The following is a 26,145-nucleotide window of genomic DNA, read 5'->3' as shown; positions in this document are numbered from 1 at the left end:
TTTAGCTGAAAGGTAGCTTGGAGAAAGCCAGCTGAACACCCCCCCCCTCGGAGAAAGACACCCAGCCCTGACTGCAGAGGGGGTCTCGAGGGTGCTGTGGGGAGGCATCACAGCAGCTCCCGCCTCCTGCTCACTAATCCTCCGCTCAGACACCCAAATTAATGCATTTAATGCATTATCCCTCTTCTTCATAGCACTCATGGGGATTCCTGTTTGAATGCATTGTTTCTCCTCCATCCTTTCCAGGGCAACTGCTTTCCACAGCACTTCTCTAGGTATTGCCCTCTTTCTTATTCCTATATATATTATTTTGTAATCGGCTATAGTTAAAACACGTCATTTGAATAGGCTTAGTTTGCTCAACTGTCCAAGTCGTTCTGCGTGTCCGTCTCTAACCCATTTAACTCCAGTAATAAGAAGTTCATATTTGTTTTCAGGTCGTTGCTCTTAGGCGTTGAACAGCATCAGGCCCAATGACAATCTCTGCTCAATGCCACCACCAACATACCCACCCAGTGATGATTCCCAAGGCAAGAGACCATTTTTAATCCATTAAACATATGCCGTATCGAGAGTGAACGGTGTTTGTTTTGAATGAGAACATCAGGCAGCTCCAGCCGAGCACTTTCCATGCACCAGAGCCTACGGGGTGCTCTCCATCGATCAAACGCGCAATCACATCAAGGAAGGGGAGCAGGCTGGTTTCTCAAGACATCATTTTCCACAGAGACCTCTCTGCAGCTATTATGTCTCCTTTCTTTTAATTCATTATGAACTGATACCTGTGTTGGATTGCCTCCCCCTGTCCCTCTTGCTAGTATAAGCCAAGTTGGTTAATACTTTCAGAAGTTGCTCACTTGCCATTTTTTAACATCAGCAGAGCAATACATACGTTCACAGTTTTCATTTCTAGACAGCTTCCATTTCCTCACTCAAGATTTAGGCTGAAAATAAGTGTTGAAATATATGAATTCCCCACTACATGAATTCTGCTGTTTGCTCAGTCCACCTGTAGCTTCCCTCCAGAAATCCTACGTGGAAGATAAGAGGAGCTTAAAGCCTTACACAATATTATGTTGTTTTGCTTATATCCTGTCAAATGCAGGTATTTTAATTTCTTCTCTCCTTTTAGTATTTTCATGCTAGTGACACTTAAGATCAACTGGTGGGGTTTTTTAATAAAAACTCCCTTCTGTTTTCTTTTCCTTCCCAGCACATTCTCCTTCCCTTCCAAAACCGATCGCGTCAATGTTAGCAAAGAACCTGCTTCTTTGCAAACCTACATATACGTTTTCTCTTATCCTGCTTCAAATGATCCGTCTTCGCCCCTTTCTAAACTCTGTCAACCCAGCTACTCATCTTAAGTATTTCCTACCTGATTATATATGTAGAATCTATTTAATCATGAACATCATCTTGCAATAAAAGTCTACAGTCATATTTTCCTTCTTTTCCCAAGCATTTTAACTCTTTCTTTCCTTTACTCCCTTGCAATTTTTCTCAGCCATGTTTTAATTACTTTTACCACTTTACAATATTTCTTTGTGAATGAAACCATCGGAAATAATACACTGTATGATAAAGTGACCGTTGATAGTTTTTGCTTCTTTATTTCAATATTAGAATCTTGAGCACACATTGTAATGCAGGATAAGTACGGCACATATTTTTTCTAACATCACAAAAACCATTTCAACAGATTTTCCCCAGTATCAAACCCACTGGCTAGAGGACTTCAACGCCCTTCGCTATTTACCACTCCATCGTTCTGTTCTCTCTCTTATACTCAGCGCGCGCTACACGTTAAATTTCCACATCTCCTCCTTTTGCATTCATGACCATAACAAGAGTGGCACAGACCCCAAGAATAATAAAATATGTGTGGTATTTCATACAACTGCGCTGCGTTGCTTTAGTAACCCATTTCAAAGCCATCGTGAAGAGCTTCCACCGTCGGATCTATCAGCCAGGACAGACGTTTGTCCTGCCAGCGACTGCTGCGGGCTGCCCAGAGGGAGACAACCAGGGCCCCGCACTCCCTCAACGTCCCCAAAAACCACTAATGACCCAAATAAGCCGTGGGTACTCAGTTACGGTGTGTGGACTGTTTGTCCATGTGCAACAGGAATCGCTTCTGAGAACTGCACGAATTCATACAACCTTAGTCAAGATAAAATATATCAACTGATACAATGGACTGAACTATTCAATTTGTGATGAAATTGTGTGTGTTTGTGTATATGTATATATTTGTATATTATTTGCACATTTTCCAGATTGACACAGGAGTAACTGGTGGAGATTCCTGACCTCAGTTCAGTGCATAATCACATTCAGCAAATACAGAACATGCAATAAAGCAAATCTGGTGGAAAAAAAACAGACATACCCAAACCTACCGCCTATTACCCGGGATTCTTCAGGACAGGAAATCCAGTGCAACAGTTGAGCTGAAAATACTGGGCTCAACGCTGGAGACAGCCAGCACAGTAAGTTCGCACCAACCTCTGTAGATATCTAACAGGGTATTGTTAATGTACATAGATATATACTGCATGCACACGTTAATGACTGCAGACGCAACTGAGCGTTACAGCCCAGGAGGAAAATTGTTTGCTCTGATGTTCAACGGCTGACTCTTCCCATTGCAGCAAATCACCCCAAAGCAGCTTTTCCAGAAACCAGAATCTAAAGAAGTTTCCAGGTTAAATTCAGACTCGGTCTGAAGTCCAAACTTTTTTTCTGACCTGGGAGACCACTGAAACCCAGAAATGGCGAGAGGTTAAGAGGTACGCTAACCACAGCGGTACAAGGAGAGAAGGGCAGGGCAGGGAAGCGATGGCAGGCGATGGGCACACCGCGTTTTCCCCCGTGCTTGCTCATGTTGCACCAAAGCCCAAAACACAAGTTCTAGTGCTCAAGTGGCTCTACTCTGTTACATACCCACACGGAAACTTAAAGCTAAAATGTATTGTTCCACAGCAGGAGGGTGTTGGCATTTCAGCCCATTTATTAGCCTGTTTCACTATAGGGTAACACAACTATGTTCCTCACGTCTGCCTTTAAAGGCCTTCTCCTGAAAGCTCCTCGCCTGTCGGCTTGCGGCGAGCGCCTTTCTTCACAATGCGTTTTTATTCTTACACCAGAGATATTTTCTTATTAGTTATTCTCTCAGGCTGCATCGCTTCGTCCCCGTTTCCAAGGTGACAGACAGGAAGCAGGAGTTAAGCAGAATCTTTCATCTGGGAGGGGATGATGGGAATGGATGAGGGAGTTTGAGCAAGGTCAGGCATTTACCGCTGAATACAAATCTGTCACGCCTAATAGATGAAGCTCTTTAGTTTCCGAGCTACTCAGGCTGCTCCCAGCATCCAAGGAGAAAATAAAAAGACACTCAAGCATGAATGCCAATCAGCTTGTGCTGGCAACAATGATGTATATACATGTGCCATAGCAGCTGTACCAGGCTTGGCCATGGATGAAAGGAGAAATTAAATAGGTGTCAATAATTATAGAAGGTCAGGATCTAAATCCTTGAATACTAAATATATTTTAATAATATTGGATGGTGAAGCAGAGAAGTTATTAAGCCAGGAGGCTCAAGAGGCCTCGACCCAGAGTACAATGAGATGCCGGGGACACGGCGGTGGAAAAGCGGTGGCACACAGAGGCATCCTGAAAAGCGATGGGGACACTAAGCACATATTTAGCAAATACAGCTCTTTTGGCTGGTCTAGCCAAACAGCCACAGCGATGCTGGCTGTGCAAACAAGGAGAACAAAGTGGCGGCTGGAGCCGGAAGATTTGCCGAAGCCAGGGAGGACTTTGCTGAAGGAAAAACAGGAGGGTGAGAAAACACATCCCACGGCGTTCACAGCTGGTTTGCTGTTTGACACAGTGTCCTGGTTTCGGCTAGGACAGAGTTAATTTTCTTCCTAGTAGCTGGTATAGTGCTGTGTTTTGGATTTAGTAGGAAAATAATGTTGATGATAACACACTGATGTTTTTAGTTGTTGCTAAGTAGTGTTTATACTCAGTCAAGGATTTTTCAGCTTCTCATGCCCAGTCAGCAGGAAGGCTGGAGGGGCACAAGAAGCTGGGAGGGGACACAGCCAGGACAGCTGACCCAAACTGGCCAAAGGGCTATTCCATACCATAGGACATCATGCCCAGTATATAAACTGGGGGAGTTGGCTGGGAGGGGGATCGCGGCTCGGGAACTAACTGGGCATCGGTCAACGAGTGGTGAGCAATTGCATTGTGCACCACTTGCTTTGTGTAGTTTAATTCTTTTAGTATTACTGTTGTCATATTATTATTATTATCATTATCATTGTTTTTCATTCCTTTCTGTCCTATTAAACTGTCTTTATCTCAACTCACGAGTTTTTTTCCTGATTCTCTCCCCCATCCCAGGGGTGGGGGGGCAGTGAGCGAGCGGCTGCGTGGTGCTCAGCTGCCGGCTGGGGTTAAACCACGACACGCAGCCACCGGAGGGTTGCAGATATTAGATCACGGAGGGGACGGGTATGCCAGGTAATGCCCTCCTCCCCTGCCCAGAACTGGGAATCCACATTTAAGATTTATCATGGTGCGTAAAAATGAAAATCACAGGAGTCCATCGCCCCCATGAATGCGGTCAGTCGGCCGTAACTGCAGCTGCGGGGTGTCTGTGGTCCCAGGGCGATGGCACGGCCACCTCCTCCCTCCAAACCCGACGGGCACTGCCCCGGGGGATGTCCTCCCATAGCTTGTTGCCGCAGACGGTGCTGCCATTGCAGGAGACCCCCTTTGCCTGTAAACGAAGCCAGGGACGGGGCGCTACGCGCACGATGCTCTGCAAGCTTGCCGTTCCCTCCCTGTGGCTGCAGCCCCAGAGGTGAATATGGACTACACTTGGCATCATTTACAGGAAAAAAAGGGTTGGTTTCCATGACAAACATTTTGTGGGGCACAGTATCGCACCCGGCACCGCTCAGCAACTTGCAAACTTTACGAGAGCGAGAAGATCGGTTTAGAATAAGCCACAAAATAAAACATTAGAAACTCCTCGGTGGAAAAGAGGCAGCAGACAGGCATCCCCCCGTCAGACATTTCCTACAAGGACTACTGTCAGCCCAAAGCCTCATGCCCAAGGGAGCGAAGAGATCACTCCCTGCTCACGCACAAGGGGACGTGTGTTGCTCCAGAGACAGCAAAATAAATCGCGCCTGCTCCATCCCTGTCCATAGCCACACGCAAAACTTGGGGCTTTTCCTGCTAAAACTGTCTTCTTTGAACTGACATGCTACCGTCAGGGTTGCACAGCTCCGCTCCCAAAGCCCGCCGGGCTGAACAGCATCGTTTGCTCCTCTGCTTTTCCGGACAAGCCAATGGACAAGAGCAGCTCCTCGCTTTGGGAAAACACCCGTCACAGCACAAACCGATTCGTTTCCCTCCATCCCACACTAATTATGAACAAAAACCAGATGAAGTGACTAAACCGCTGGCTAAACTGATCCGTCTTTAGAGGATAACACTTGGACTGTATTTTTCTTGTTTATCTACAGATTTCAACATAAAGCTGCCCCTTGCACACTGAAGGCAAGGCTTAACGGGATTTCAGTACTGAAAGGCACAGGATGACTACAGTAGTGCAAATATACAATATTACATATGCAACATTAATTTTGATATAGCTTTATATTTCCGTGAAAAAGCTTGGTTTAAAGTTGGCATTATTAAGCATCCCCTCAACGTGCTAGAAAAATATCTTAATTTTGGGATATCAGCAAGTTGATTTTGCTTTTTACTAGAGTTAGGCAATTACACACAAAGATAAATGTCACAAAGGTAGCTCAGTAATATAGTCTTGCGAAAATACCAACAGCAGTAAAATATAATAAGCTGGATTCTAATATAAAAAGGAACATAGTAGTTGAAATCCAAGAGAGTTTTAATTTTGAGCAACTTCACATCAGAATAATTCAAGCCAGAAAGGAGAATAATTCCTCCTGGTAGACCGGCTACACGTTGTCATTGATTTTTAAGAAACACATATAGCAAAGGGTCCTGGGACCGGATGAAAGACAGACCCGGCTAACGGTATCTTTTTTGTCCCCTGTTACTATTTTTGGTTTCTCCTCTCGATTCTTTGCTGGATTTTACTTAAGTCCATCCATCTGCCCTCCAGCAGACAATTATACCAATGGACCCCTGGCAGATATTTGTCAAAAATCTGCTCTTAATGACATTTAGTGATGGAGATGCCATAACCTCTCAGAGAGAGTGTCCTGAAGCATCATGAACACATCGATGTTTCATTGCCCTCACCATCAGAACGGCTGGGGCCTTGTGGTACTCGGTACCCTGAATCCTGCTTTCTGCAGTGGGGTTTGGGGAGCAAATGATGTTCTTGACTTCTCCATTTCTGCTTGTAAATTTGCAAAGTGGGATCCTGTGTCTTCTCGGTCATCTGTTTCAGTACCTAAATTAAAGTCTCCCAGTTCTTTTGGTCTTTCTCCTCTTTATGACCCTCTGATAATTCCCACAGCTTTCCTCTCCGGTGTCTCCCTGGTCCCTTCAGCGAAGGGCTCAAAACTGGAGACCGGACTTCATCCCGAGGCTTGGCCAATGCTGACTAGAGCAAACAGTATTTCATTCATCTTGCCAACCATACCCGCTTCTCACACTGCTATTTGGCTTTTTCAGACAAAGCTGTTTTAAGAAGGATTCATTTTAATTTATGATTTTAGATACATACTTTTATCTGGTCATGGATAACAGAAACTAACTTAGTTGTTATTGTTTCATAATCTGGCTTGAAAAAATGATCGGATTTGATAGTCACACTGACTTTGCTTCACGTTACGCATCTGGGCTCCAGGTCTGTGGGGAGAATAAGGGGAGTTCCCACCGCCACTGGTGTGCGGGGAGATCTCCCAAACACAGCACTGCTGAGGGCAAATCACAGCCGCCGAACGGAATCTATAGAATTAAACATTGTCCTAATTAAGCCATTAAATTCAGTAGGTTCCATCTGCCTTTACCTCAGCGTGACAGATAATGTTTTGGCCCACAGTGCTTATTTCCCATAAAAGAGAAAATAGAGTCTCACATCACCAGCACAGGGGATGCAGGGTCAGGCTCTCTGTGCCCTACCCATGCAAACCACGTCGTTAATTGCCCTATTTCTTGTAATAATTACAAAAAGGCACCCATCCTCACCTGATTCTCAGCCTCTTTACCCAATTCCTGTTTCTTTCCAGGGTTAACAGCTGTGACAGATGCTTCAAAATTCTTCTCTGTTCTTCCACACCGCTAGATTAGCAAAATTTTGCTTTATTCAACTGAAACCGCTGCTGTAGATGTTTTAACTGACAACAACTGTGAACAGCTGTTGCTACCTGAAGGACAGATACTAACTTTCGGCAGGGAAAATCCTGCCAACTGTTTCTGAAATTGTTAATATCTCTGAACAGCTCAGAAATCCGATGTACGCTAACTTACAAATAACAGGGGGAAAAACCCACCAAGAACCCCAAAGCAAAAACAAAGAGGTAAACAAAGGATATCTAAGATTCCCTTAATCCTGGTTTAAAAAAAGATAAATGTAAAGGTATTAAAAGTCTGAATTCCTTAGAAGTAGACCAAGGCACTGCTCTTAACCGTGGCTGTGGTCCTGCAAGGAGATGGATTCATTCCCAGGCAGCCGTTGTAAATGAGGAATACAGCCACCTAAGGTCAACATAGTGTCCTGGTTTTGGCTGGGATAGAGTTAATTTTCTTCCTAGTAGCTGGTACAGTGCTGTGTTTTGGACTTAGGGTGAGAATAACACTGATAACACACTGATGTTTTTAGTTGTTGCTAAGTAGCGCTTATCCTAAGCTAAGGATTTTCCAGTTTCCATGCTCTGCCAGCAAGCGGGTGTGCAAGAAGCTGGGAGGGAGCATGGCCAGGGCAGCTGACCCCAACTAGCCAAAGGGCTATTCCATACCATGGAACGCCATGCCCAGTATATAAACTGGGGGGAGTTGGCCAGGAGGGGCGGATCGCTGCTCGGGCACTGGTCAGCGGGTGGTGAGCAATTGTGTTGTGCATCACTTGTCTTTTCTTGGGTGTTATTTTTTTTCTTTTTTTTCCTATATTCCTTTTCATTACAATTATTATTATATTTTATTATTATTGTTAGTATTATATTTCCTTTAGTTATTAAACCATTCTTATCTCAACCCACGAGTTTTACTTTTATTTCTCCCCAATTCTCCTCCCCATCCCACTGGGAACGGGGAGGAGTGAGCGAGTGGCTGCGTGGGGCTTAGCTGCTGGCTGGGGTTAAACCACCACACATAGGTAAGCCAAAAATCTATATATGTGGGACATGAAATTAATGCCCAGAATAGCAGACAGTACAATACTTTATCCAGCATTCTTAGGCCATGAGATGCTCAGGTCTGGTAGGGAGCAAAGGGTCCCTCTCTGTTCCTGAAGACGGGAGGGACACACCGGGGGGGCTCCAGGTTGGCGGAGGAGCCCTCGGGGTGGCCCAAGCAGGCGAGGGGCCCGGGTCAAGAGGGGGAAATAACTGCGGGTGCCCATGGAGATGCTCATCGCCCTTCAGTAATGACACCACGTCCTGTGTCCGCTCTGGGAACTACGTCCCCAAATCTCGTTCTCCCTTTATTTCCCAGCATATGTGTAAATAGCTAGCGTGCCTCTGAACGATCACCTGGCTATCAGAGATTCCTTTGTGCCAAAGGTAACTGCAAAGCAGTTGTGCTCCGCAGAGAGTATTTTGAAGATTTTTAAAAGATTCTGCCCGCAGAGATGTCACAAGCTTGAGAGAAGCAGAAAGTGTACGGAAAGACCAAGTGTATGCCCTCCTCCCTCCCTACTTTCTCAACAGAAGGATGGAGAGGACAGAAATACGTATATTTTTAGTTTGGGACCAAAGGAGAGAGGGGGAAATAATTCTTTTCCACAGTTTCTCTTTACAAAATATTCTTTTCTTCTTCATGTCAACAAACTTGATTTTCTTGTACATGCTTTAAAAGCTTTTAGAGCTCTCACCTCCCCCCACCTTTTTTTTTAAAGAGATTTTCTTTAAATTAATTAAAAGAGCTAGATAGATGAAATCCTGGAACTTCGGCAACGTCAGTTCGGACGCTTGCCGTGGATTGAGCAGATCTGCGCTGTTGGGAGGTGAGGACTCTCTCATCCTCACATTGAAGCTGTCCCATGTATAAAGTAGCATAAAATAGTTACCTCCTCACCAAAGCAGAGAACAGGGGCGAAGGAATAACTCTTTAGCAAGGCTTTAGGGAATTCAATGGAGAAATGCATGAATTTCTTGAACCTAGTCTTTGCTCTAACTACCATTTCTTTCTGCAGACAGGAGGAGCCCCATGAATATGAAAGGAAACGAACTGGAAACACCTTTCACCCCAAAATCCGCAGCAGGATTAGGACACCTCTCATGGGATTACAGGTTCAAATCCCATTAGGTAGAAGACAGCGTTGCCGTACACTGCATGCGATGGCTGCAGATGCGATTCTGGGGAAAATATAATTACATGAAAGAATTTGCAGAAAGTAGACCCATGAGAAAGAGAAATCCTTCGAAGTGAATAAAGATAATGTGATGAAATTGAAAGAAGAAAAATATTAAACAGGCTGAAGGGATAATATCCCAAACACGAAAATTAAGTGTTTGCTAGCAAAGTGATCGCCTGAAACGCCGCACAGACCAGTGCTGTCCTGGCCAGGCACACGCTGTCAGCTTTCAAGCCGCAGTTTGACGAGGCCAGCGGGACTTTTTCTACTTAATCAAACCCTCGGACCTTTTCAAAATTAACTTCTGCACTTGCAAGGAAAATTACAGTAGATACAGAAATTGATCCTGATCTCCGCTCCAGCGGTACCAAGTTGTAGACTTCTGCAAATCTCTATTTGTGGTCCTGCAACCACAGTTGAAAGCGGACACGTTTGAGGAAAACAGGACCATTAAATAATCATCTTTACGAGGCCATCGTAAGAGAAATCCTCTGCCTAGCAGCCTGACCGGGGCACAGCGCTGGCTCGCAGCGTGGATAATGCCGTTCCAGCAATCCACGCAAGGAAAATTCTGCTTTTTCCTGTTGGAGGGGCCAGCACATTTAATTTTGACAGGACCAGTTTCAGAGTACGTGCTCCAGGACAGTAAACGGTAACTTTTGATGCCTGCTCACCTTGGCCCCTATTCCTCAGAGAATCAGGGTGTTTTCTGAACAAATAATGGCTCTCACTGCTTTCAAGCCATCCCCTCCCCAGCCCAATCTTCCACTCCCAGGGAAACGAACAGCAAGGCGAGAATGCTGCTGCATATAAATAGGAGTAAAGCACATTATAATTACAAATCTGGCTATCCAATGTACAGCTCTAAACCCTGAAATGATAGGCTGACACTGTCATCCCAACCCAGACACCAATTACAATTACATCTAACCGAGGCCACTAAGCCAGACAGGGGAAGGGGTGGATGAAAGATGCACCATCTCAGGGATTCATCTCCCAAACTTCCAAGAAATATCATTCTGTAAATCATTAGCAAGTCACTCGAGCTAAATAATTAATGTTTAAACAAGGGGCATGAAATTATTCCTAAATGTGTGTGTGGGGGGGGTGGAATGGGAGAGAAGGAAGGGATGGAGGAGAGGAAGGGGAGAATATGAGAAGTCTGCTTTTTTTTTTTCCCTCCTGTCACTCAGATAAGACATTTGCATTCCTAGAAGAAATGTGCCTGCTTCCTCCCTTAGGAGCTCGCACAAGGCGGTTTTTTGTGATTTTTTTTTTTTTTTTTTTATTTTTTACCCCTTATTACTCTCTGACCCCGCAGATGTGAATAAACATAGAAACAGAGAAAGTCCTAATAGGTCTGAATCAACATCAGAACCCAAAGAAAGGAAAAATAAAATCATCATCTTTGCCCCCAAGCCTGTGCTCAGCAGTGTCAGAAGGCAGGAGCACTGCTTTGATCTTAACAAGAGACTGTCTGCTCCTAAACTCTAAACCAAGCTTGCGCTGCAAAATCAATTTGTGAGCTCATTACATAAATCCATATTAAACTATTTAGTCTATATTTAACACTATAACAAGGATAGTCAGGGTGAATTAAATGGATTTTATTCCAGGTGGCGAAAAGCCAAAGTTTGCCCTTCCTCTCTTAATTCTTTCCCAGACTCATCTTTTGCAACACTGAAAAATCACTTTTTACACATAGGAGAGCACACGCAAACACGTGTACACACGGATGGCAAAGCTCTCAGGCTTTTATTGTTGGAGCTGCAGGTGCTAATAAAATCAATATATTCTAGTCTTCAGAGTGATATTGGCAGCACGTTTCTGTATCTCATGCACATGCTCCGTGTGTCGTCCTGTACCATTGGCCCCAAGTATGAATAAAAGCAAAACTAATCTAATAGCTAGCAGTATCCTAAACAGGACCATGTGTAAGTCTCTACACGTTTGGGGGTTGTTTTCCCTAAATCTTTCCATCAGAGAGCAAGGACACGAAGTTAGTATCACTGACCAATATGCCCGAAGATTAATTTGCTCTTTCCCTATAAACCAAATACATTCAGCTATTTCTTACCCTGTCTTATCGTTGATCAAATGGCAGCTCAGCAAATAGGTTTCTGCTGGGAAGGTGACAAGGTAGTGCACTACATATAAAAACCCATCAGTGCTCGGGACTGCAGACAATGCATCTCCTGACCTTATTACTCCTGAACTCTGCAGTGTAACTTCATCTACGCTTCTAAAGGAAACTGTTATGTTTAGGGAAAAATGAGCACCTGCAAAAGCACGAAAATAGATGACAAAGAGAGGAGTTGACTTAAAAATTAAGTGCTCTCTGCCTTGCGAGGCAGCAGGCGAAGTCAGAAGCCAGGGATGAAACACCCCGCTATACGTGGCCAAATGAACACGGCTAGAAGGACACGAGCCGTACGGAGGCAAACAACTCTTCAATAAGTTAAATTCCCAGCCAGTGTCCAGCTACAGAATATGTGAACACCTCATGCTTTCTAACGTGTTTATTTTTAGGACACCTTTGATAAACAGGCAAATACTATTGAACTCATTTGATCAGTAGGCATCCCAGTGAGTTACAGGGAGGTCTGTGGCAAAACCTTTGTCACACCAGGGTCAGACTAGCAGTTTAGGCACTGGTCTGTCTTTCCTCTCTAAGGCTTTTCTCCATATTTTTCCCCCAATTCCCTCCTTAGAGGTGGGTTTAAAGGAAGGAAGTCTAAGCCCACACAGGCTGCAAAGTCCAGTAAAGCCCCCTTACAACTTAGTGTTAAATTGTTGAAACTCAGGCCACGGGTATTTCCCTGGAAATAAGAGCAGAAGGACCTTGGCCTACGGCCAACCCTCACAACCTACGCGGGACCACACACATTCAAGAATGACCATGGCTTCTCTGAAACTTGCGCCGTCACCTCTCCTGACAGTAAATCCCCCTCTACCGGTGTTGGTAGAGTCACAGCAGGCCTCCTTGCAGGAGCTGCAGTCTGTAGCATCCCTCAATTTTCATTTGGTTTCTTTTTTTGCCCCCACATTTGCAAGATCAGCTGCCACCAATGCTCTCTTTACTACTTAAATTGAGTGCATTAATATATCTAAGGTCTCTTTAAAATTCTTGTCTGATACCTTTAAAATAAAGAAACAAACACGCTATCAGAGCTTCACTGTCTACTCAAGTGACCTGTATGTAAAAAAAAAACCAAAACAAAACCAAAAAAACCAAACCACTTTCACACGTAGACCACATGCACAGCGACTCTTCCTCTGTGTGCATGAAATTCAATTACATAGATATATGGCTCTACAGAGACACTCATAGCTTCTTTCAAGCCGCGAGGAGTCTGACGTTCGCAAACCAGGGAAGAAAACAAACCCACCGGCCTTCGGAGAGCAGAAGATAGGGGCTGCTCCACGCAGAGCCGAGGGGAAGCAGATGCACAAGCGCTAGATCCAGGCGTCAGGAGACACCCACAGCTCCAGCTCCAGCTCAGCTGACCTCACCTTGGATTCGAGCTTCTTCAGAATTTGACTCGGCACCTTTTATGGATTTTTTTCGGCAGCATGACTTCACTGTGTAATACGTTGCATTGCTCTCATGAAAACATACAACGCTGAGGTTACGCCAAACCTGAATGAGCAACTCTTCAATGAGCTGTTCATGAAAACCTGTTTTCTTTGCACTCCAGTTCCTATAGGAAAAACGAAGCTTTCTGGTATGCAAGCCTAGTCATTCACACAATACTTGTGAAAACCAAAATCTCCTTCTCAAGGTTTAAAAAAACCCCAAAACCCCACAAACCCACTAAAATACTCATAGTAAGAGTTCCTATATGAAGTCATTATATTCAGTTATCTGCACCAAACTCAGATAGGACTAAGCAGATCACTTTCCATATTTATAACATAGTCATTTCAGTTCTGCTATTCTGACAAATTAAATTCTAACGGATCTTAAAGTCTTAGAACTAATTGTGCAGTTACTCATTCCATCTTGTGATTATTCTAACATTACCATGTAAAGTCAATATACAGTAAGTGATATTTTAATTAACACCACTTAAACCCTAATTGTATTCCAGTTCACCATGATTATTATTTATCAACATATATCCTTTATTCAACACAAAAAAAATCATGGTAAGGCTGGATTTTAAATGGTTAATAGCATTACAGGAGATTATTACCCTTCTCTGTCTTTTTTTCAAATTATCCTAAATCTATTTTAATACATAGTTGTGTTCCCATTAGAGTATAGACAACAGCTCTTTCTCTCTTACATGCAATACGTTTCACAGTATTTTCTGTAAAATTCTATCATGTCTTTACAGAACCTTTGCGCTTGGATCACTTTTTAATTGTGTATTTTGTTTTTTTTTTTTTTAAAGAAAGCACAAACATGTTTGTAAACAATTCAGGAAGCACAAATGTTCTTAGGTGTCTGACACCTTAGGTGACTAAAGTAACTTCAAAAATGGCTTCTAAAACGTCAATCTTCCAGTCCTGCACTCATCTGGCTGTTGACTGCTGAAGGCATGAGAGCTCCCCAAATACTCCAGTTTCTCCCAGGAGCTCCTGGCTCACCTGAACTTCCCTCCCTGGTCGTACAAACCTGCACCCAAATCCTGAGAGCTCCCTGCCTGCCCCAGGCACGGGCGCGTTTGCCCATCTCATCGGGGGTACGTTAGCGGTACCAAAAGAGACATGCAACCCAAAACCCAAGGCGAAAGCAGTGAAGTCTCTCATGTCACACAGCAGCCACCCATCAGCAGCACTCCACAGGGATGTGGAACATCCAGGTCCAACTGCTTCCTATCTTAGACCTGTAAAAGCCACAAGCACATCCCTCCTACTTATGACAGGACCATTAATTTTAGGCTGCACTCTCCTCTCTCCTGTTGAAGCTGTCTATAAAAACTCGTCCTGTTCACCTTACCCAGGTCTTTCACATGCAGCAAGGCGGCTGCAGCACAGCTGAGAAACATCTCACCCCCAAATACCTGACATTTCATAGGAACACATCCATCGACGAGAGACATCCTACTTCAGACCAGGAGACATCTCCTGGTCTCACCACACTCTCACATGACCCCTCTCCCCAGACCAGGGCCTCCCTCTTGCTGAATTTCTCCCCGACTCTCCAAATGTTCAAAATTTTGCTTGCACTGCAATTTCACTCAGCTGGGGGAAAGCAGAGTGACTCCAGCACAGAAGCTCATCTCCTGAGCTTCACAGGAGACTGGTGGTGTAGAAATCCAGTTGCCAGGGTTTTAAACCATTATAGCTCTCACAAAACAAAGCCACCAATTTTTATATCAATATTTTAAGACAAGATCAAGCATCTCTAACCGCATCTTTCCAGAATCTGTTACAGTCCAAAGTTTCCAGCAATGTTCACTAGATCATTGGAAAACAGAACTAGACATGATCTCATGAACCCAACTAATCCTTTCCTACACCCCACGGCCGGATTAAAAGTATCCCTAACAGATGTTTACCTAACTTGTTCTTAAAGACCTGCAAAGATGGAAGCTCCAAAAATCCTCCAAGATAATCCCTGGCAGTCCGTCTATGTAGACATGCATTCCAAGTACCTCTGCTGGTTTTAGGATGGCCTTTATATACCAGCTTTTTTTTTAAACTAGAAAAATATTTGCTGATTTTGCATTTTTGCATACACCTGTTATAAATCCCCAGTAAGGTGTCATAATATTATGGCAAAGACCACCATAAAACCATATAAACAAAATTTATTCTTACTATTATTTTGATTATTACTGCTTATGTGGTGCAATAAATGCGAACAGCTTACCAGTTGTGCATACCAAAATAAGGACGTTAAATCTCTTGTTTCAACACAAAAAATCCTGACACTATGGGGTTCAAGAGGTTGTTATTCTCCCCATCCCTGGGCATCAGGTGTTTTTACCGCTTTTTGCTGCCAGCAGTTTCCCCTGAAGCACCTCTTTGGCCATCACCACTGGTGGGGCTCCAGGCAGGATGATGATACAGCACATTACATTCCTCCGGGGTCCAGAGCCACCAGGCACAGCCCCCCACTGCCTGGGGCTGTCACCTCACCTTCCATAGATGATCATGTCTGGGCTACGTCACACTTCATCCTTGGAGCTGCATCCCATGGAAGGTTACACCTCATAACCCTAAGGTATATTTACAACTTTGCATAATTTCTTTCATTTCAAAGCGTCTTAAATACTCAGGGGCTGCGTTGCAGCTCAGTAGAGCACAGGTTTTATAGCATAAAACCAGAGATGGGTTGCACGCCATAGGATGTGTCAGGGGAAACTCCTGCAGCTAGAAGCAGACTTCGAGGGCGCTGAGTCCGCTCAGATGGTGCTGGAGAACCACGTGCGATGGAGAGTGACACTGCACACCATCTCCCTGGCCCTCCTCGGGAACAGCACCCCAGAGCCATGCACAAGTTTTCTAGCCAAGAGCTACCTGGCAATGTCCAAACCAGAGGCAGGGAGCGAGCCGTCAGCTCGGCGGTGTGAAGGGTCCCTCGTCCAGTGCAGGAATTTGCCCCCACGCTCTTTTATTTAGCAGAAGTCCATACGGTCGGTATAACTTGCACCACATGACTAAATAAGCCTTCAGAAAATAAATATGTTTCCACATCCCAGCAGAACTACCATTCTCTGCGTGGGGGGTGGGGGGTGGGAATTCTACTCCGAAATTTATGAGTGGGATCTTGCAAGAGTCTCTCACTTCTTTCTTCTGCTCTGTCTCTGCCTACACAATGCGAAGTAGCTCTGTGAAATTTGGTATTTCTAACTGAGGGCACAAAGAGCAGACTGAAGAGACGGCACATTCCAGCTTCCTCTGTGAAGGCAGGATCAGGATTAGTAGCACAACGATACATCTGCCCAACCTCCTTCTAAAATTTCCAATCAAGAATATTCCTTATCGCTACTTTTTCACTGTTTTACCAATTGTTTAAAAAAAAAAAAAAAACAAAACAAAACCCAAAACAACAAAACCCTGTTTTTCCTGATATTTGAAATCATGGGGTTTATTTCAGACTAATGTTAAGGTTAACCATAAGCAGGATTAACATACATGGTTTGGCTTTCCAACAGAGTTGCAAGGACTAAAAATCTGAAGTTTTAATGCTAATATAAGCTCAGTTTCTTAGCATATAAATGGATTTCATTTTGTGGTGTTTTTTTTTAATGGGGGAATAATTATAAACAATACTATAATTATAAATAATAAGTAATAAGTAATATAAGTATTGGAATAAGTAATTATAAATAATACTTATGATAAAGGGAAGAGAAATGGTGCCTCACAGAATGTTCTTGTAATAGGAATTCAGGGACAGAGGAAGATTTTTTGAAAATTATTTGAGTCAACCCGTTTCTTTAGCAAAGAAAAGTAACTCACAGGTTTCCCAATCTAAGTCTTATTATACAGAAATGCAAAGTCTTTGCAAAGATCTTACGCATGCAAAAATGTTAAATCTGCTAGCTGCTAAGCTGAAAATCTGACATGAGAAGCAGCTACGCAACTTGTAAGTAGAGGAATTAAAAAGAAAGAAAAAGTACGTGACAAAAATGACAAAGTGAGTGGCACAGAAAGCTGAGCGCGAGCAGCGGGGCTCGGAGTTAAACACCCGCTCCGTGGGGACCAGTCATCGAGGACCAGGCCACCGATGAGCTTCAGCTCTCTGTACCCTTCCCTGTCTCCCTGCACCATCCACCTTTGGACATCCTCAAACATCTGGAGGTCATCCATCACGCACAATCCCTTCTTCAAATAATTCTGGCGCTGTGTCCCCTCCTTGCGCGGCAGCACACACAGCCCGGGTACTGGTTAGTTATGCCGTGTAAGAGATCGTTTTCTTTGTTGCTGTTTGCCAAATTAGCTACTGCTTATAATGCCAAGAGTGAAGACTGATTTATAGCGCTTTTACCAGACTCTGGGAGAAGGTGTCTTCCTAAGCTGAAGATTTTTCTAGCAAGGAATTTATTGCAGGAACACAGTTAATAATTATCCTACCGTATACACAAGTTGATTATTTCAGGGCTGTCTTTATCTGATCTTTCATCTGCTATAATAAAACAATCCCTCCACACATCTTGTGATTATCTGCAGGATGGATTTGGGAGAAGCCACCAGCATAAAAGCAAATAACTGTCTGGGAGTTCTTTATAGGAAGATTTTCCTCTGGGACACTCTCCTCATCTGAAGTTATGCATGTCCATCACTCACCACCATGCTGTTCTCTATTCATTTTCTAGGTGTGCAAATAACAGGTTTTATACAGCTATAAAAATAAGGCAGTCAGCTGAGATCTCTTTCATCTGCTTTTTCTTGCTGAGAATTTGTTTTTCAGCACATGTAACCAGAAGTACATATTGTAGGCTTTATTCCTGGTACCTGCTTAATATGATCTCACATTCCCATAGACCGTCTAACGTCCATCATCCTTTAGCAGAGTTAGGGAGCAGAAATAAAGGAAGCCAAGCAGCAGAGTGGCCTGAGAAATGCAGAACGTGTGTGTTGGAGAGAACCGAAATCCTTAAATCTCACTCATTTATTGCTTTGGTTTTTACAGAAATAAGAAGCATTTAAAGTTGCTTTTTTTTTCTTGTTATAAATTGGTGAGCAATCTCTAAGAGGATAAAATTAAGGTTGTTAATGGGAAAGAAAGGAAAAAGGAGAAGAAACAATCCCAAGCACCTTTTCCCCAAGTGTGCTGGAATCCACAAGTGTACTTTGATTTATTGACTAACATGTGCGTTGCAGACCATCTACCATCACTTATTTTCCTCTAGTTCATAATGCACTGTGAAGTACAATGCCTCTCCAGTCATAATCTCAGTTTAAAAGGACAGAAATTTTATATTTCTCAGGGAGCTCGTTGGCTTTTTATAGTCTAAGCAACACATATCGAAATAGTGTTGAGCATCCTATAGCCACATCTGGAATACTAAAAGTGGAAGCTATTATCTGCGTGAGCTCACAGCCCGTTTGGCTTTCACTTCTCATTTCAGCATTGTCTAATTCCAATTTAGCATCACAGCATTTACAAGGGGTGTACTTGGTCTCAATCTGAGCTCATTCATGCTTGCTTTAATGCCAGCTTACGTGCTGCTACTTCAGGTTCTAGTTAATGGTGGTCAGCAACGGATGTGAATCTACATGTCCACGTAACAACAACGGTAGTAGGAGCAGACTGATTTTACCTTTCTATCTGAATAAAACTCCCAAAATCCCTCCACAGAACATACACAACATATTTAACCCACTGAATGTTCCAAATTATCTGCAAAAATTAAAGCAAAAGTTATCTGTATTCTTACGAATCACCAAAAAAAAATAGTAAAATAGTTACTATTTTACCCTGATGTAAGCTTAGGGTAGAAATCACTGTTAGGTTAAAATCATTATTAGTTCAATAAAGGGTTTATCTCACCCTGGTTTTCAGAAAAAGGAAGCTCAGATAAGCCTTCAACATGTCTCCATTTATGCCCCTTCCACATTAATGGCTCCAGAAAGGGATAATAGCTATTAAAGAATATATTGAAACTTCATTGGGCTCTCATAAAAACACAGCAACAGCAAGCGTGGGCTCTGCTGGGTCGTTGTCTGCCCCAGGAAGGGGGGGAGCCCCTGCCCGAGCCCCCCCGCCAGACCCCAGCTACCCGGTGGTGCCACGCGGAGCTCAAGCTGAGCACCAGACACGTGCTGAGCGTGGCCCAACAACATCAAAGCAGAGGGAACTACGTTCCTCCCGCCCCGGCCAGCCCCACCACTTCATTTGTATTTATAACTGGCTTCTCCACCATCTGTGCATGCTGGGCCTCCCTTCATCTCAGAGGAATTGGCGTGGCATTGTTTGAAGATCTGATTAAATAGCCAGAAAAGAGTAATCCATCACTTAAAAAGGGAAATGGAGACAGTTTACAATGGTGTCCCGTAGCTCTTTAGGATTTTCTTTTTATTTTCTTCTATTTTAATTTTAATCCAATGCCAAACATCATAATCACCAACACAGAGCGTAAAATTTACGGACAGCATTTCACTTGCAATGACTAGCTGGGAGCAGCAATGAGTTATCCAGTTTCCCCTAGGATGATCCTAGCACCAGATTAAACCCCACTACAGTAGGAGACGGCCTGTTTCCTCCAGATGTTCTCACGTGTGCATATAATCCGAGCGCACGAACTGAATGTGAGATTCAGCTTAAAGGAAAGCAGAAAGAGAACAAACAAAAAACAAAGGCAAAACGATTGCGCATCTCCCCACAGTGAGATCTGAAGTGGAGCAGGTTGTTTCTGAGCAGGATGATGATCCCAGCCAGCTGCCTTCAATATCACATAGACATTTTTTCTCCCAGTGAAATCCAGTTTGTAAGTGCCTTCTCATTTCCACATTCATCCCTAAGGGAAGACAACCTCGTCATCACCTCTGGTGACTGCACAGAGGGAAACGCTCACCTGGCAAGATCCTGCACTGCACCGGGTGGAGGGCATGTACAAACGTGGGAACCCAAATAAATATCTGCCTCTCGATCTCGATCCCCAACCACCAGCCTCAGTTAGCCAATTGGCCCTGCAGAGCAGGGCGAGGAGGGAGCCCAGGCTGGAAGGTCACGCTAGCAGGAGGAAGATAATAATAATGATTCTATGGACGTTACATTTCTTCTCCATTTACCCCCCTCACGGATCTCCCACTAAGCCGTATAGTTTCATGGCTGCGAAGTGTTTGTGGCATGAGCATCTAGAGGAGAGGGACTGAGAGGTCTCTGACAATTCCCCAGTTGCTACTGGAGTTGCTTTCAGGCAGTGGAGAGAAAAGAAAGAGAACAGGCTTATAAAGGAGATGCTGAATCACAAGGGAGGAGGAGTAAGAGGGAGGTGAGCTTCAAAGATGTGCAAAATCCATGTTCAGCCATTCATTTGGGACCAAGACAGAAAACAGAGGGAGAAGCCTTAGCCCTGTTGCCATTTTCATTTGCCTTAAGTATTTGCATGGAGGGGCTTTGCAAACTGGGGATCTGAGGCTTCCAGTGGTGCTTACTCCTCACTTCTGTCTACCAGATGATCTCAGCTCCAGCCACGTGGTACTGCCGCCTCCCTCTGTGCTGCCTGGAACCACTCTGGATAATAGTGCTCATAACACAACAGCTTACAGGACTGAACTTTGATGGATCCCAGCAAACATTCCTGCTCAGTGTTCAGACAGGAGTCCTTAAGAGTTAGGCTACTGCAGCTAACAAGAACGCGGACCATAGCCATACTACTTTCTCTGTTTCCAGAAGACGAGGTTTTTGGCAAAGATTTAAAACTTCACACTGATGCTACGTGGAAACTTTTCAAAGAATTTCCCAAAGAAATTCTATGGTATGAACTATCAGACTGGTTAATTGATCTCAGAAGGACTGTCTCGACTGAGTATTTGCAGGCTACCAAGATTCTGCTCTTCCCAGTCCAAATCAGAGAACGAACAACGCTTCAGCATGTTCTCTTGTTCTCAGCTTACTGCCGTAATACGTGAGAAGTAGCAAGCGTAACCTGCAGCCCAGTGCAGGTCATTAATCATTTACAACCCAGAAACTCTGAAAGGCTTTTATCCATGTTTTACATATCATCTAGCTTAAGATGAAGACATCTTTCTGTTACTTAAAAACTCATAAAGCAGTAAACACTTATGCTGCTGCACAGTGCAGTCCATAAAACCAAACACCTATTAATTTCAGAGCAACAACAACAACAACAAAATATTCATCCTTCCAGCACGTAGACTCAAACCTGATCTCAACGGTTGGCTGCACTTGATATCCCACTGCCAAACTGTTCTTTTTCTTCTCCTCTTTCTTCTCTTCCCTTTCCCCGAGACAAACGTTCTACAACAGCTTAATGCAGAACTATGTACAATAAAATTCTCTATTGCTTATGGACTACTTTATTCCATCGCCTCACCCATTCGTGATCACCTGCTCGCATTTCAGCGGGATAAAGCCCACCAATAGATAGTAAGACATTGCCGTTGGCTTTTCATGCAGGTTTAGGTGGCCTCCAGAGTAATTTCTAGGACAAGGCCAGCATTTGTAATTGCCCCAGTGAACAAAATGCCTCAAACTATCTGATAGCCTGGACATGCTTTTAACTACAGCCAGCTGGATAAGGAAGAGGGAGTAAAGAATAGTAGCTGCTCATTTGGGATTTTTATGTTAATAGCGTTAATTACATCTACAATTCTGTATGTCCTTTGCATCTTACCAGGCTCTGGGATGATTAGCTGTGCACTGGCCTGTGCGTTTCCAGCTTCATTTTCAGCCACACACTGATAAAAACCTTCATCTGACTTTACCAAGCCCAGAATCCGTAAGTTGCTGCCACCCTAGAAAGAGAAAGAAAGGAAGTGGAGAGAATTAATTAGAAAAACACTATCCAAAGTGAATGTGGATTATAAAACCTTTCCAGAACAGCCATTCTGTGAAACATGGTACGGTGTATGTAATCTCAGCTCCAGCTCACATAGCCCTGGTCCTTAGAGGGCTGTAACGATAAGCCCTTTCATCAGGAATCTCTTGACACCTTGTGGTCTTTGCATTTTGTTTGATGGTGCCTATGGCCCAAGGATGAATTCACTTTCCCACACAGAGCCCACCCAACACCCTTCTCAAGACTTAAGCTCCAAATTACAGCCATCACTCGAGTAGCGCTCTGAATTTTATCTTGGCCCTTTGCTGCAGGGAAGATTTAAAAGAACTTTCAACTCTGCATCTTTGAACAAATACTGTTCTGAAGGTCAAACCCTCCTTATGGCTTGAGGCCTGGAGATCCTCAAGAAAAGGTCACTCTATGCCTACTCCATTTGAAACAGATTTAACTTTTAACTTCTGTTAGCACAAGCAGAAACCAATTATGTCGGGTAAAATATCTCAAGTGAGGGATATGCTCTAGCTGAATGTACCTTCCGTTAACTATTAAGTGAAGTAATTTTCCACCACCTCCACCACACAACCATAACAGCAATAGAGCTGTCTTTTCTTTGGACAGCTTCTGGCTGCTTTCTAATAAGCAACGATGTATAAAAAAAGGTTGAATTTGCTATTGTATATGGCAGAGTAAGTCTATCCTGTATGAAAACCACATGAGAAAGAACTTTTTTTTTTTTGTGATAGGTAATTGAAAGACATGATCATAACTAATTTTATTTGTTACAAGATAAAAAATTAGAAAGAGCTGACCAAGCCACATCTCTGAAGAAGCCACACCTCGTGGCCTATGGACCTCTTCACAGTGGCTGAAGTTTTTAGGAGTGCTCCCCAACATCTCAGCTCACTTAAAAGTGACACTACTTTGAAGAGAGGCCAGCTAAATCAACCCTTTTGGAAAACACAGCGTAAATTCTTACCCCATATAATAGTGACATTTAAACTAGAAGAGGTTGGAGTCCTGGCTGGGGATGTTCCTTTGGGTAGGGTGCACAACAATTCTCTTTGAGAAGCTGTAATTTTGTCAAATGACCCTTACCATTTTTAACCCCCCATGTCTGAGTACTATTTCCTTGGAGAAGAGATCTATTATTTTTGTTCACAAAGGACAATGGCGAGTAAGGGAAGTCATTAACACGTGGTAAACAACAATATTAATAGCAACTCAGAATAATGACCTGACACTGTTACTTCTCCATGAAAAGACCTTGTTCAAATATCACTAAAACTGGGAGACAACGTCAACGTACTTGACCTAACACATCTCAATGCAATGTGCCTTATTTGTATAGAAAATAAAATTTCTTCTTCTGTCTGCTTCGGGAAGACCCAATAAGTTTATGAAGGCAATGACTAGATCAAATACCAGAATACATTTCACAACTTCATTCAAAAAAAAAAAAAAAAAAAAAAAAAAAAGAAAAAAGAAAAAAGAAAGAGTAATTCTAATAAGTAAAAGCCAGATAATTACCACTATCTGAAAATAGTCGCTAGGAATGACCACTTCTCCATTCTTGATCCACTCCACGGTAGGAACAGGCTTACCAGACACGGCACATTCAAACTCAATATCCATACTCTCATAGGCATAAAGATTTGAAGGGCGAATTAAAAACCATGGTGGAACTGCAAAAAAGATGGGGAAAAAATGAAAGTGGCAATGAGTGGATATAAATTAAGGCTTAGCAAGTAAATCATTTCAATAAGCCTGAAAAATATTAGACATAAATAGAAAATGTATCTGTAATTCAAATTATTCTCTTTAACCCTGAGCCTATTAAAAAATTAAATACTAGGGAAAGCATTTATTCTGGAAAATACACTTAAACAGTTGATGTTAACTTTTTCTTTTGCCAAAAGAAAGAATTAAAACCTCAATTTAGAAGACATGTAAGATTTATGTATAACTATATATATATATGATTTTCACTAAGCGAGTATGGGGGTAATAAAATCTCACTCATTTCAAAGGATCAGATGCCAACTGCATATGTAACAAGGTCCTACAAGTCAACATATGGACAGGCACGTACAGGTACAAGACAAGTCCACTGACAAATAATACAAAATTAGAAATATTTAGAGATGTTTTCATATAACCAAGAAGGACTTCTGACTGGGTTTACAGAAGATGAGGAGATAATCAATAACCAGGAAAACTGTCCCTAGTGATTGGAAGAAGAAAAAGGTTGAATTATCTTTGCTGAAAAAGAATTCTTATTAAGCTAGCAATTATCTGTTGCCTTGTATTACTATAATGTATTCACAGTTTTTCAGTATGCTATGATATGCTAATTTAATTTAATTTCATCATTATTGTAATACTAGGATGATGGAAATTAGCAATTTGAGGAAAACTGTTAATAACATCATATTTCTAATAAGCCCCCCCGCCCCCCCATCATACTGAAAAATACACACAAGAACTCAGCAGCCCACGTACATTTTGTCAGTTTTTGTAGGGGAATGACAGTCTCTGTTTTGAATATCCATAGTTGCCAGGAAGCCAGAATAGATTAATTTCTAAGTACATTCCATGACTTATCATCTCAGACAGAAAATCCAATTGTATTTCTTGAGCCATCATTCCCAATGTCTGATTATAATATTTATAAAGCCATAATGTTAAAAAAAAAAAACAACCCTCTAAATTAAAAGGTGAAGATTATAAAATAAATTGCACAGAAGCTAAGAAATGTTAGAACCGAGGCTGCCCTCGCATCCCTAACTCAGGTCCCAGGTTTGCAAGGATTACCGCGCGCTCCTCAATTACACGATCAAATTCTGTTTCTTCGCAGCCTCCCTCGGCGTTCCAGGAGGAGCCCGCTCATCGAAAGAGCAATTCAGGATTTAATTTCAAGCTTCCTATTTAGTACGTGGCTTCATGCTTTCTAGTTTTCAAACTTTTCTCTGCAAACAAAATGATTAATTTCCCAGTGGGATTTTTTTTCTCTGGTTCCTATTTCTACAATACCTGCGTGATCCACAAATGTTTTTAAACTTGGAGTTGGACACTAAGAGGTGCTACTAGCCAAGCTACCAGTGAAAGGGCAAGAGTACCCCCTTCATTCTTCTTGTCCGGTTAGGTATGATTTGGAGCAGTCTCCGTTACACAGTACTCAATATACTAATGTGGTTTTTCTGCACATCAGTCCAAAAGGTCTCATTGGGGATGCAGAAAATGAGGAAAATGGGTGCAACATATGAACACGTGGTATAAGTGACCAAACCTGTGGCTGGTAGGAATACTATGGCAGGCGTACAGATAAAATTGTGTTCTTCAGGGTTTGCATTTCATCACCTTAACTACAAAACTCTTCTTTTTGCCTTATTGACAAGAGAGTTTCCAGCTTTGGTAATAAATGAAGGCAGAGTCCTAGACTTCATCACCTCTTCAATCCTACGCTCCCAATTAATCCCAAGTGCTCTCCAAACTTGTGTGCACAGTGAGGTAGAAATACTTTTGAGAAAATAAGATTATTTTGTTTAAAAGCTGCGTATAATACATAAAACCCAGCAGATCAAAGTAAGACCGCAAAGTTTTTATGTCAGCATTTTCTTGATTTCACCAATTGTTTCTGCTTTTGAGCTAAGTTACCTACGCTTAAATAAGCATCTGCCCTGGGCCCCTCCAGCACTGTTCCCATGCCCCATCTTCTCTATTCCTCTTTCAGATTGGTCTCTTGCTTACCATATATTTAATAATTTAGGATACCTAGAAGCTCCCAATCCAGTTCAGATCAAACCCAACGCGTGCAAATTAAAACTGATGAGGTGTCCTGATTAACTTAGCTGCCTAATTTCCTATCAAAAAGGCTCAGACGGATGCATGTGCTCGGATCAGAAACGCTCCAGGCTGGGCTCTTCGTGCTCTGCGGCCATACAGACAATAAATCAGGGTCTCCAGACCATGCAGCCACAATGCAGGAGATTTTGTAGATTATTTTTCAAATAAAACGTCACTCATAAGGGAACACCGGTAACTAGGATGCTGATCAAGAGGTTTTTAAAAAAATAGTATCGCTTACACTAGAGATACACAGAACAAGACAATTCAGTGGCCGAGTTATGAAGAATCAGCATTGATAGTATGGGCTCAAGGAAAAAAGCTCTTTGGGTAAGAAAAACCTGA

The 26,145-nt window shown here is 42.9% G+C and overlaps 1 protein-coding gene across 1 annotated transcript in view; it reads right to left on the bottom strand.

Annotated features, from left to right (window-relative positions):
• Positions 1-26,145, bottom strand: part of DCC (DCC netrin 1 receptor) — a 580,257-nt gene that overhangs the window by 206,136 nt on the left and 347,976 nt on the right. The window contains exons 6-7 of the mRNA XM_050913130.1: positions 23,485-23,639; positions 21,793-21,913 (exon numbers count right to left, since the gene is read on the bottom strand). Coding sequence (XP_050769087.1) covers positions 21,793-21,913; positions 23,485-23,639 — 276 coding nt within the window. The remainder of the gene's footprint in view (positions 1-21,792; positions 21,914-23,484; positions 23,640-26,145) is intronic.

The sequence above is a fragment of the Gymnogyps californianus genome, chromosome Z (assembly GCF_018139145.2).
Source record: "Gymnogyps californianus isolate 813 chromosome Z, ASM1813914v2, whole genome shotgun sequence".
Lineage (NCBI taxonomy): Eukaryota > Metazoa > Chordata > Aves > Accipitriformes > Cathartidae > Gymnogyps > Gymnogyps californianus.
Note: the sequence above shows the minus strand (reverse complement) of the source record. Positions and strands in the feature narration are given on the sequence as shown.